Genomic DNA, 14282 nt, shown 5'->3' with positions numbered 1-14282 from the left:
AAAAAAAAAAAAAAAAAAAAGAGAATGAAGAAGCCTTTTACAGTATCAATAATCAATTTCCTAGAACCTAGACTAAAATTAAAATGGAAAAAGTATTATTTAGGGGACCAAGATAACACTATCAAAACAAGAATCATAATTAGTACAATGTAAGAAAATTCATTAATTAGCTTGGCCATACTGAAAACATCAGTATTAATTACCAACAAGATACATTTTTACACCATTCCCCATAAAAGGATCAAAGAAAACATAAATTTTACTTTAGCATTTTTATAAAATCTACAGTCAAATCACTGTAGCCTCAGGAACAAAATGAATCTCCATTAAAAGCATACCTTATAAAAACTGATATGATAGCCTTCCTCTCCAAAAAGAGTTACTAGAGCAATATTACACTTACAAAATTACACGCAAAAATGTCAAGAAACACAGTTCAGGTTGAGCTCTGCTTAATTTCATTCCCTAGGGTAAATGTATTAGTGCATCTGTACAAGAAGGTTGATAATTCAATATTCTCTATATACTTTCTGACATTTTTGGTCTTCATTTTTCAAATTTATGCACTAAAATAAAGAATGTGTCTAGCAACTATGATAGCTTCCTGCCTAAAGCAAAGTATTTACATGTGTCCTTATAAAGCTATCAGAACAAAGTTTTTGCTGATATATACAAAATGGTATGGCAATAGAAATCTTTTATGGAGCAAACTATATTTTCTGAATATACCTAAGACATTTAATTTCTGGCTAAAAGGAGACAACTAACCTTGAACAAGGTCTTTATTATATTTACATTTAAAGCTTACAATTTCTTTTAAAAATATGTTGAGAAATTTACGTCATTTAACTCCATTTAACACAATATACCTAAAATGATAACAAAAGCACATTTGGGTACATCCCATATAATATACCATGAATAGTCAAAGTGCTTACTGAAGTTTAGAATATCAAGTTGGCTAGGTGAGGGGTTACCCTACAACATGAACATCGATTACTGTCAACACTTCTGACACTTACTTTAAATAACCTATTAATTTATTTCTCCCACTAATCTAAGTTATGTTAGGACAGTGAAATCATCAAATTCATAACTATTACCCTAGCTGTGGCCAAAGACCTAGAGTATAAGAATGCTTAAGCAGAATACCTTAGGATTTCTCAGGGCATTAATAGTACTTCTCATAAATTACTCCTAATCTATGAAAGAATGACTATCGTTTGTGAATATGTTTTATCTTTAAAGTTTATAGAAATGTGTACTTCTCTCAAGGTACATTTAAGACCTGCGATATCAACTATATTCAGTCACTGGCCTGGTGCCTAACATGTAGTCAATATTTACTTAGCCTATGTTCATTGTGCTGGCAGGAATAGTAATAATTATTATTACTCCAATGTAAGAAACCCAACACAAGAATTGAAAAGAGGGTCACTACTTCAAATGTAAAGAATTCATCAAAGACAGAGAGAGAGGAGTCTAATGGGTACATGCTAAGCCAGAGATAAAAAAGGACAAAACATGATCTTGAAAACCAGTAGGGAATGACTAGATAATCAGAAACAGTATTAGGATAGAACAAATTAAACTGGTAATATTCAGTAGTTTTGATGTAGGATAATGGCAATTTTAAATAATTAAATTTAGGTAATAACTTTCATCAAAATACCAAGCAAGTTCAATGTTTTCTTAAAATTTTTTAGACATGATTTCAGATTTAAAGGCATAAACAATATTTCTTGATAAATTCTAATCTTAATATTTTGGTTCTATACATTTTGTTTACTCATTTATTCACTCATAGAAATGTTTTTCACTTTTGGTTTGTTTGCTTGATTTTAGGTTCATGCCATAGAGTGTGTGTGCTCACTGAACACAGAAAAAGAAAGGCAGTGAGAAGAAAAGTGAGAAATTGCCCACCCTTGGGGGGTTGGCCATGCACAATCCCTTCTCCTCCTGGGATTTTGGGTATGCATGTATGTACACCCAGAGTGTTTTTCACGCTATCAGATATAGAACTCAAACATTGGTAGGTCATGTGGGACTCCAGTGCCTTAACCACCTTGCCACTTGCTGACCCCATATTGTTTTCTTAATTGGAGGGTTTCTTCACAGGTCCAGGAATTGTTGATGCAAAGATAGTGAATAAAGCAAAAAAAAAAAAATCCCTTATGAAACTGACTCTAGATGCAGAAATGGATAATCCAATCACATTTGCATGTATAAGTGTATAAATTAAATTATGCCATTTGTCAGATGATAATAAGTATAATAGAAGAAAAGAAAATAAGGGACTGGGGAAGGTTGAGAATGGGCAATTATTATTTTTTTCTTTTTTAAAGAAAATGGTCTAGGAAGTCCTTCTTAGAGGATGTCATATAAATGCATACCTGAAAATGGTGAAGAAGAAAAAGAAAATGATAAGCAAAGTTACTGAGGCAGCAGCATGGTTCCCTGCAATGGTTCCCCACAGTCCTGAAAAATCAAAGTGACTTACTTTCTTGTTAAGTTCTGAAGCTTTCTCTTCAAACTCTTCAAGTTTCACTTGATCTATGCAAACATCTAAAATTGGAATGACAGGAAACTTTCAATTGTAATATTCTTAAAATTATCATCGTATGACTTTAAATTTAGAAAGAAAAAAATCATGGAAATAATTATAAATATTGTCCATAATAACAAAATAGACTAAAATATTATAAAATTGGAATAGAAAAAACTTTTCTTCACATTATATCAAGAAAACAGAAAACATTAAGGAAAAGATGAACACAACTACAGCTTTAAACTTATATCAGGCAAGAAGAGAGAAATTCATTATAAAATACATGTAAAGCTTTCTATTGTCAATTCATAAATATTTTGAAAGAAGAGAAAATGGTATATAGTACAAGCTAGGAAAACAGGCAACAGTAGTAAACAAAAAATGGGCCAGCCAGTGGTCTGATGATTAAGGTAGCTGGATCCCACATGGCTGACCATGCAGTTCAAGGCCTAAACCTTGAAGCTTAAAAAAATGCCAGGTGTGTTAGCATGCATCCACAAAACCCTGAAAGGAAGAAGGGATGAATGACAAGGGATTACAATGTGACCATACTTCTGAGGGGTGCTTTCTCACTCTTTCTCTCTCGGTCTCTCTCCAGCAAGTGCATAAGCTCTCTGGCAAAATTAAGAAATAAACAATACAAAAAAAATTAGGCAAGTTGAGACTAAAAGTTGTTAAAACATATGAACAGATATTTGCTTTACCCCAAAATTTGAAAATATAAAAATTTTAATGAGAGGGCTGGATAGCAGCACGGTGGTAAAATGCAATGCTCTGTGAGGGAGATCGACAGATCCACAGAATTTGCCAGTTGGTGTCAGAGACCTCTCTGAATACACAACGCGGGACCACCAGTTGGCCTAATGGCTATGTCACTGGACTCCCATGTAGTTGATCGCAGCTTGAAACCTGGACCCAGTGGCTTAAACTCACACCTGGCACATGTGTGTGCGTGCTCAAGATCCCGAGAGGAGAAGGGAGGAGAAGAGATTGAGTCCTAGCCATTCCCTCTGGGGGGGTGATTTCTCACTTTCTGCCTCTCTATCTCTCCATCTTTCTGGTGAGTGCATGCGCCCCATAGCAAAAATCTCTCCAAAATAAATAAATTAATTAATACACCATGCAAGCATGTGCCTATGGTCCAAGGTAGCTGGGGTTAAAGATTGACCGCAGCATCACAGCCATGTATGGGTTGCCACATGCCTGCTTCCTCCTGTCTCTCTTTCTCTCACTCATGGTATAAATAAACAATAATTTTAAGAATTTTAATGAAAATTCACAGCAAAGATTAAATGATCTATAAATGCTGTGTTGAAATTGGCATGGGAAAACCGTATCTCTTACACAACCATGGAAGTATATGTTGAGAACTTTGCTAATAAAAAAACTAGGCAATAAGTACTAAAATTTTAAATATGCTCTTTGTTTCACCCAGCAATTCTATTTTGAAACTCTGCCTTTAGGCAAGAATGCTCATTAAAATACTGGTTATGCTACAAAAAAAAAAAAAGGAAAAAACTTAAATGTCCATCAATAATGGATGATTAAACAAGTTATGATAGACAAGGGAACTTCGAAAAGTCAATGAAAAATGTAAGATAGAAGCTTATTTTGGTGCAAAAATTTTTGAAATCCATACATAAGTTTTTTCATGACATACATTTTCCATAAATTCTTGGAAACCCCCTGTGTATCCTCATAATGGAATACTATCTAAGGAAAAGTGATTCATATGAATTTTCTATGTTACAGTTGAGCCCTTTTATTTTTAATTAAAGTAATACATGAATATGGTTATAACATATAACAGAAAAGCCTATAATGAAAGTTAGTCATCCAAATCACTGCACCTAAATCCATTCCCATTTCCTAAATGCAACATCTTATAGTTCTTTATGTATTAGATTTTCCTGGTAGCTGACTTCTTACTTCTAAATAAAATATGTATACCATTATTTCTTGACTGATCTATTTAAGACATTATAGATAATGGCCCATTATAAAAGATAGTGTTCCCTGTCTAATCTCATTTTTGATCATTTTTACTTACTAAATTGGCTGGCTCTATAAGCATTAAATAACACTAAATAACTAAATAAGACCCTGTAAATCCTGTAACACAAACAGTATCTCTTGAGTCTCACTATAATATATCAAAGTATCAGTGCCCTATGCTCTAACATCTCTCCCCCTACTGCCCAAGTTCAAGTCTTCTCTCACCTATTCATACGAATACAATGACATTCTCTTCTCTGTTTTCTACATTATGTCTATGAGTTTATTTACTCTAAATATTTAAGATCAAAAAACATAATTTATTAAAACTATGTAAATATGTTTCACTTACATTCAGAGAGTATATTTCCTACTTAGAGTTCAATAATTAAAACTCCTCAGTTATTCGAGAAAAAAACCTCCCTAATGTCCTAGTAAAATAAATTTTTTCTGACATTTTTCAAAATCATTCCACATTTAGTTTGCTACATATTTCAAACATGCTCTTCTTAATTTCTATGTCCTCTTATTGTCCTTCAGGAAGTTCTAATCGCTTCTCTCATGGGGAAAGAAACTTTAAAATCAGTATCACTAATATTACCTGGCTCTTTACTCATTCTATACATTTCATTTTTCTTCCTGAACTCAGATGCAAGAGCACAAAGGAGATAAGTGGAATGAATTCTAGAGCATTACAGCACAGTAGAGGAACGACAGCTGGTGACGAATTTCAAATTAGATTAAAACGAGAATTTCAAAGGTCCACGACACAAAGTAATGATAAATGTTTGAGATAATAGGTATGTTTATTGTACTGATTTGATCACTACAATTGTACTGAATGTTAAAAAATCACATATCACATATGTACAACTATTACATGTTAATTAAAAACTACAATTAAAAAATTCATCACTTAATGGAACTTTTAAAAGTGGTTTGCTGAGTTACACAGATCTTTCAGGTGTTGACACATCCCTTTAGACAATATCAACACAATTATGTAGGTTAATATCACTGCTGACCTCATCAATTTTATTAGGTTTTTTTGTTTGTTTTGTTTTTTCTTTTTAGTTTGTTATTGCTATAGGGTACATGCACTCATCAGAAAAAGAGAGAGAGGAGACAGAGAGAGAGGGTAAGAAATCACCTCTCCGGGGGATAGCCAAGCTACAATCCCTTCTCCTCCATTCCCCTCTTGGGATTTTGGGCACACACACATACATGCACCTGATGTGACATTAAAGCTGCCTGATCTTGGGATTTTGGGCCATAGCCAGCCATGTGGGATCCAGCCATGTGGGATCCAGCACCTTAGTGACCACACCTCAGTTTTGTTTTTCTAAGTATTTAGAAGCTGTCAAACTGGTAGCAGCAGATACAAAGTTTGCAAAATTAGAGTAGTCACAGTTTATAGGACAGTCTTGCAAAGGTGGGGAAAAAAAAGAAAAAAAAAAAAAAGAGGAAAAAGGCAGAACAGCCAGTTCAGCTTTTACACAACTTTTTTTTTTTTTAATCATACTTTGGTACACACCAGAAGTGCTTTATGCATGTGCCCCACTTGCTACCCTGAGTCTGTATTTATTAAAATATAGACTTCAGGGTCAATATGCAATAAAACTTATATTTTCATGACTTTATCAAGGACAGTCTTTTTTCTTTTTAAGAGAGTTTTCCTATAGGGTGCATGAATTTGCTGGAGAGACAGAGAGAGATGGAAAGTGAGAAATCACCCCACCAGGCCGGGGGGATGGCCACACCACAATCCTTTCTACTTCATTCTTTTGGGATTTTGGGTAGGCACACACATGTGCCTACCCTGAGTTTCAAGTCACCAGATCTGAGACTTAAACCACAACCAGCAACGTGGGAGTCTAGGGATGTAACCATTACAGCATCTGCTAGTCTATCAAGACAGTCTTAGGTTAAAACAAAAAAAAAAAAAAAAGGCAGCTTTTGTTTTGTTTTACTGAGTATAAAGATTCGAGTGACTACTATAGTTTAGTGCCACTGCCTCGATTAATAACAAAGTATCAAATTTATTTCCTCTTTCTTTTGCTTCATCGGTGCAAAATTTCAACATAGTAAAATAAACAAATAATGTCTTAGTATGATTATGAAAATTATTTTGACTTGTAGGACTCCCCAAAAGAGTCACAAAGGTCCTCGAGGGTCCATAGGCCACACAATGATCTACATCATTGAGCTGACACAGGAAATATAATAAAAAACAATAATACACTTTCATTTAAATAGAGAAAACTCACCTACAAACTGACTTAAATCTAAATCTAGTCTTTTTCGATATGTAAAGTCTGGATCCATTCCATCTTTATGTAGTACAATCTGGGATATACACTCATCAATTAATTTGAAGTATTGCTGCCTAAAATAAAAAAAAAAAGTAAATGTACATTCAAATCATTAACTTTACATCAAAACAAAACACTTTGGATAAGCTTTAAGTTCAACACTTTCTTATTAATAAAGTTTCAACAGTTGACATAAGAGATGTAACATGTGAGTAAGAGTAAATATAGTTGTCACTTTCATTTTATGATTTCGAGACACTTTTATTTTCTATATTCATTTAGGAAATATGTATGTGCTTTAAAGATGATTTTCACACGAAAGTCAGAATCCTGACTTAATTAGTTGGCAGTAAAAAAGAGATAAAGATGAAGTAATATGTATTTTTTTTTCCCTTTTTACTTATTTTCTTTTGGAGAGGTTTTTGCTATAAGGCGTGTGCGCTCGCCAGACAGATGGAGAGAGAGACAGAGAAACAAAAAGCGAGAAATCACTCCCCAGGGGGGATGGCCACGCTGCAATCCCTTCTCTTCTTTTCTCCTCTCAGGATTTTGGGCACGCACACACACACACCCGGCGTGAGTTTTAAGCCACCAGATCTGGGACGCACACCACGGTTGACTACATGGGAGTCCAGCGACATAGCCATTATGCTAACTGCTGGTCCCAAGTGATATGTATTTTTAAGTAGTTCTCAGAGGCATAAGATGGTGCAACGCTAAAATATAACACTCCATGAGGTTGACCCACATAGCAAGGTTCCACGTTCGAGTTCAGAGACCTTGAGTATACAGGAAACCATCTGCCCATGATCTGGGGTTGGCTAACACTGGGGTTACTTTCAATGTCAAGACCTGTTGCAAGTGGTATCTCTTCCCCACCTCCCCCATTCACTCATGGAAGAAATAAATAGACTTTACAAAAACACAGTGGTCCTCAGACCACCAACTTTTAACTGTAGCATGCTGAAAAAGCTACCATTAATTCACTTTATAAACCAAAAACAACAGAAATGTTCTTCTAAAAAGTTGTACAGGAAGTTCTTCAAATCACATATTCAATAGTATAGTGTTTTCAGAATGTTTGTGGAATCAAATTAAAAATGGATACTGTAAATTATAAATAATATCAAAGCAGTATTTCTTACTCAAAAGAAAACTTGAAAAATTTAGTATAATGTTTGTTGAAAAATCAAAGGTTAATCACTAAAATATTTACACAGGGTTTGTGTTCTCATGACAGTTCTGCTGAGTCCTTCCGCATTTGTAATAACCTAAGGTTAGTGGCATTGGCACACTGGCAGCACAATGCTCTGTATCACGAGAGCCACATGAAAAGGACCTAGGTTCATGTCTGGAGGTCTCCCTGCACACACATGCCTGTGTCCATAACACTGGCTAATGGAAACTGGGTGTGGAATGCAGTGGGTAGACCTTGTTGTGGGTGCCTGACTCTCATTCTTTGTTAGGTACTAAATAAATAAATAAATAAATAATTGAGTTACAGCCTCTGATATCACCCAGAGGATGCAGCCTAAATGAGTCTTGTCTAACATCCTTCTACTTGAAATTAAGTACCCATAGTACTTCAAAATGAAATTTCAGCAAAGCTAAATTGGTGGCAACAAAAACGATTTTATATTCAAAGATTTCAGCTTCCTGATAAAACAAAAACAGAGGAAATAGAGAACATTTATGGTGCACTCATCATTTTTACCAGAATTTGCTAGGACTTTTATCCTTGTTAGCATATTTCATCTTCATAACTCAGTGACTTAGATGCTAATATTCATATATAGGTACATTATGTTGTAGATGTAGTAGAGAGAGAATAATTTGTTAAGCAATGATGGCAAGGATATAATCAAACCTGGAAAACCATTTGTCTATCTTTCCTGATACATTAGCAACTATTAGTATTAAGACAGTTTCTAGCTATTTAAACACTAATAAAAATAATGTTTATAAGCTTTCATGTAGCTTATAAAAAAAAACTTATCAACAACATTCTCACTGCCTAAGGAATAATGAGAAACTATTACTCGTCACATGATAAACTAGTAATTTGTTGCTACTTCACGTTTTTACTCAGATGAAAGGCTGTAACTAAGAAACCAACGGAGTTTAAAAGTAATAGTAATATCATTTTAATATCCTCTATCAAAATGTATGTCCAAAGAAACAACACATTCTATGAATCAATATTATGACAAAAATAAAAATTTTTTGTTTGTCCAAATCAAATTTCAGGTGATTTTCACAATTAATAGGTTTTTATTAGTGAAAGAAAACATTAAGATATAAAATTCTCTTACCTTATAAAATAATCATTTCGAATCAGCAAAAGATGCTGAAGGATAGAAATAAAATATCCCTCTGCTCTAGTTTCCTTAACTGTATTCCACACCATGTTGTAAAGATCATATGCTTCAGTAAGTTGATTAAGGAACACACAGGTTTATGTACACTCTACACCAAATAACTGTAATACTATGGTTATAAAATCTGCTTCGTATGGCTATCAAAGATTATTATGTATCTTACCCTACTGTAAGAATCTTGTGAGTTCAACATAAAACATAGGTATTTAGGGTTGAGGGAGGGGGAACTAGTCTAGAAATGGCAAACTAGTCTGACAAGAGATCTCCTGGCTTTCCCTCAAATCAATCTGCGACGTTTACGCAAAGGTAGTGAGTAGCTAGTTGTGAACACCATATTGAGTTCTAAGAGTATCCTGACCAAAAGAGCTAGAAGGCATTCTCTTTCCCAGAGAAGCCCCATCTGAGGATAGAAACCTGGTGGATCTTGAGAAAAGCACAGAGATCTGCAGATCCCACAAAACTAACATAGGGTGGGGGTACCAGCAGTTAGTGTAATGGCTATGTCGCTGGACTCCCACGTAGTCAACCACGGTTCTAGTCCTGGACCCAGTGACTTAAACTCACGCCAGGCGCATGTGCGTGTGTGCCCAAAATCCCAAGAGGCGAATGGAGGAGAAGGGACTGCATTGTGGCCATCCCTTTCTGTCTCTCTGACTCTCTACGCCACTTTCTGTCTCTCTGTCTCTCTACGTCTTTCTGGTGAGCGCACGCACAACTCAAAACAACAACAACAAACTAACATGACTAACATGGGGCACATATGAGGAAGCACCCAAGGAGCAGAAAAGGAGCAATCAGCAAGCTTAAGCTACCCTATTACTCATGCTAGAAAGCACTAGATGGAAAGGGAGAGGGTGCCGCACATGAAAAGAAAAAGGAACAAATGACACACATAAAACCCAGTCTAACAGAATCTACTTGTTAGTTTCAACATCTATTTACATATGTATGTAGTATTCATAAAATCACACACATTTTAATAAAACAGTAATGTTCTTCTGGAGCATAAAGGTTTGATTTCATATTGTTTATATAAAAATAGGCTAAATATTTTAAAAGGTGCAGTTGATTGTTTTGGATTTAGAAGAAATTTTGCGTATTATTATTTGACTAGACTTTTGAACAAAAGGATATTCAAATTCAGCTCTAATATCTTCAAAACGATGAGAGAACTCAATCAAATCTTCTTCCTTATGCTCATCAAAGACTTTAAGTTGGATATCCAGGCCATCATTCTTAATACATTTTAAATTCTAGAGATAGTAAATAGAAATTATGGTAAATGATTTTGCTTTAATTATGCAAAAGAATTAATGAAAAGCATGCAAACAATAAACCAACCATTCAATTTGATTTATAGCATTCAAACACTTTAAGTGTTAAATAGTACTCAAATCTTATCATCATTTCAAAAATAGATTTTTATACTCAAGCCTTTTCCCACAGATAAATTATTCTTGAGGGTAATTTATCTAAATTTCCCCCTACTCAAGTACTCTTCTAATTTAAATATTAATAAGGAGACTGCAGGGTACTTACTGGCAGTATCTCTTTCAATCCACAACGCATAAATTCATTTCTGATGTGAAGCCTGAAGTCCAAATCATCAGGAGATGTAACAAGGGCATTGATGAGCTGCATACAAGCAACCTACAACACATTACACAGGGAGATTTAGATTTTGTTTCCAACATTAAAAAAGAACAACAAGTCTAAAACGTCAAAGTTTTGTTTCAAATGTTATGAACTCTCTTCCCTCACAGGAGAATCTATTAAAGCAATAATTTTTAAGTAAAACATTTAGTCAATTATAAATTATAGAAGAAATATAGTTTCACTAGAGTTTTTCTCATCTATTTGAGTGTACATGACATGAAAGGGAGATAAAGAAACACTAGCTATTGGTATTACTACGTAAAACATTTCACTAGTACCAAAAGTTCAATTCTTGTTCCACATTATTCCATACATGTACAAAAAAAAAATTTAACATACCTTATTTGGAAACTGTAAGTATCTATTGGATACATAACACTTATCTAAACAAATAATATAATATTTTTTTCTTTCATCAGGAGGAATGCAAATTTCCAAAGACCTCAAGGTAAATAACAATCTTACATCTGCTCAGTGGGGTTGTTATAACCAAAAACTATACAATGAATACTATATTAATAATTTCTAGAAGTATTTAACCAGATAGTGATTCTAATGTTTTGGCAAAAAAAAATTTTAAATTACTGTATTTTATGTTTACTAACATAGAAATAAATTACACCGCTCAATTTATCCTTTAATACATACTGTAAATGATTAAAATTTTACATTTCTTCAGTAATTTAATATGCCAAATTTCTACTTCTCCATTTTTTTAAATATCCCTGGCTGGCTGAAATATATCTTTCATCATCTAACATGCACACAATGGAAGCAATAGAGATTGTTCTCTAGAAAAGCATTTTTTGCTGTTGTTGATGTTATTTTTCTAAGTCTACATTCTGCCTAAAGAGTAGCAAGAACTACTGGACTGCTGATCAATATGTTTAACCCCATGCTGTTCCCTAAATTGTCTTTTCTCCATCCCTTAAGGCAAAGTTTATATGAATTTAAAATGCCATTTCTGGAGTAAGACACCAACAGGGGTCTCAGTTTTTTTTTTACTGAAATATATAGTAATTGTTATATTTGATATCTAAGCACTAAAATCTGACAGCATGCCTCTACTGTCAAAAACTGAGGTTGTTTAAAGTGGGGGTGAGAAATGTACCCCCCAAAAATAAATAAATAAATAAAAGGAGGGCAAAAAGAAAAACATGCTTAAAAAAAATAAAAAGCAAGCAAACAAAAAACAGTCTTCCTATCTGTTATACACTCATTCAACTGTAACTAGTTTAGGTCAAAAAGTTAACTTTACAATATTTTCCTTCTACTCTCATGCCAGTCATTACAATTTTGACAATAAAATGTTAAAGTGTTTTCTCAAATGTTTTTAACAATACCATGTAACTTTGGAAAAAAAGAATATATAATGTTGCTTCACATTAAGAGAAACTAAACAGTCTCAGTTACCCATCTAATATATACTTAACAGCTGTTTTTCTAGAAAAATGTAATTACAAACAACTCAAAACAACTAGTTAAAGTAAGCTACATAAATCAGTAAAGCTACATTTATCAGTAAATGGGCTAGCAGACAGTATAGTATTTAAGGTACTGGATTCCTACATGGTTGACCGTGGTTCAAGTCCTGGACCCTGACCCTTGAAACTCATGGCAGGCACACGTGTGTGCATCCCCAGAATCCTGAGAGAAGAATGAGGAAGGGATTGTGGCATGGCTATGCCCCCGTGAGTGGGTGATGTCTCACCTCCTAACTGTCTCTCTGGTGAGCACACACATTCTATAGGAAAAAAACTCCCTTAAAAAAAAATTATCAGTAAATATTAAATAAATAGAAAGCAGATAAATGAAGACAATAGTGACATATAATGGAAGAGAAAGAAGCAAAAGGCTAATTCAAACTATTTCTAGGGAATATTATTCCACAAGATAATTCTGAATAAAGGAAAAAACTAGAAATAAACTGAAATAATGAAAATAAGTAAAAATGATAAAATCCCTCTAAATTCTAATAATAATTTGCCATTACCATGACAACCACTCTTTAATTTATATCATGTAAACATATGACTGTGGGTATACATTAATTTTGTACTAAAAATGTCTTTATTGCTTTACAGATAAAAATTTCTAAAACAAATTAATGAATAAAGAGCTCTTTCTAGGACTTTTAGACATATTGAGATAGACGAACCTATGGTTTCATGATTTCACACTGAATGAGCATACCAGCAGAAATAAGTCCCAGTTGAACATCTATGTCATTTCAGTCTATCCCTAGATGCTAAAAGAGGCTGGAACAGGGACCAGGAGTTAGCGTAATGGCTATGTCGCTGGACTCCCATGTAGTCGACTGTGGTGGCCATCCCTCCTAGAGGGGTGATTTCTCGCTTTCTATCTCTCTGTCTCTCTCAATCTGTCTGGCAAGCGCATGCGACATATAGCAAAAACTCTCAAAAAAAAAAAAAGGCTGGAACAAAATTTAACATGACATATTATCTGCCCAAATGAAGATAAACAGGTGTAACGATAAAAATGTACAATGTATCAGAAGAGACATATTTTGGTATATAAAGAAAATATGCACATAAAAAATAAGCACAAAGTTAACTAAACTATAGTACTGACTCAAGGATCAATAGGAAGATGGCTAACAAGCTAACAAAGGGGAAGTTCTAAGCAGAGAAGTTAGTATGTTCAAAGACATGGGTCCTTTCCTTGAATTACACGTAATTCAAATTTTATGAGTAGTCTGTGTGGTGGCAAGAGGCAGAGCAGGGGACGGAGTAACAAAAGTAAGGCTGGACAGAAAAACAGAAGCCAGATGAGGCATATCCTGTGGGTCAAGCCACAAAATTCAGGTAACAGGAAACAGTGTGGTGGGGAGGGGACAGGTTTTGGCTTGTAATTTTTTCCTTTTTTATAACTTTGTAAGGTATTCTCTTCACTTTCACCCTCACCTTTATCTTGCATATAACTTTGTAAGGTATTCTCTTCACTTTCAGCCTCACCTTTATCTTGCTAATAATCCCCTTTCCCCCTTCCATCCAGGAGGCAAGGGGCATGCCTTCAGAAGGAGACTGTGCCGGGAACCAGCAGTTAGCGTAATGGCCATGTCACTGGACTCCCATGTAGTCGACCGCGGTTCGCGTCCTGGACCCGGTGGCTTAGAACTCACGCCGGGAGCGTGTGCGTGCGTGCCCAAGATCCCAAGAGGAGAATGGAGGAGAAGAGACTGCGGCGTGACTATCCTCCCTGGGGGGTGATTTCTCGCTTTCTGTCTCTTTGTCTCTCTCTGTCTGTCTGGCGAGCGCATGCGCCCTATAGCAAAAACCTCTCAAAAAAAATAAATAAAAATAAAAAAAAAGAAGACTATGCCATGATTCCTGAGAACTAGTAATTTTTTATTTTTTGATTTTAAAATTTTTT

The 14282-nt window shown here is 34.6% G+C and overlaps 1 protein-coding gene across 1 annotated transcript in view; it reads right to left on the bottom strand.

Moving 5' to 3' along the window:
* The window catches only part of DIAPH3 (diaphanous related formin 3), a 556802-nt gene that overhangs the window by 353466 nt on the left and 189054 nt on the right, over nucleotides 1-14282 (bottom strand). The window contains 5 exon segments of the mRNA XM_006159773.3: nucleotides 2501-2565; nucleotides 6811-6929; nucleotides 9168-9284; nucleotides 10368-10486; nucleotides 10773-10883. Coding sequence (XP_006159835.1) covers nucleotides 2501-2565; nucleotides 6811-6929; nucleotides 9168-9284; nucleotides 10368-10486; nucleotides 10773-10883 — 531 coding nt within the window.

This window comes from Tupaia chinensis, unplaced genomic scaffold (genome assembly GCF_000334495.1).
Source record: "Tupaia chinensis unplaced genomic scaffold, TupChi_1.0 Scaffold000654_1, whole genome shotgun sequence".
Taxonomy (NCBI): domain Eukaryota; kingdom Metazoa; phylum Chordata; class Mammalia; order Scandentia; family Tupaiidae; genus Tupaia; species Tupaia belangeri.
The sequence above is the reverse complement of the archived record's forward strand: the minus strand, read 5'-3'. Positions and strand labels throughout refer to the sequence as shown.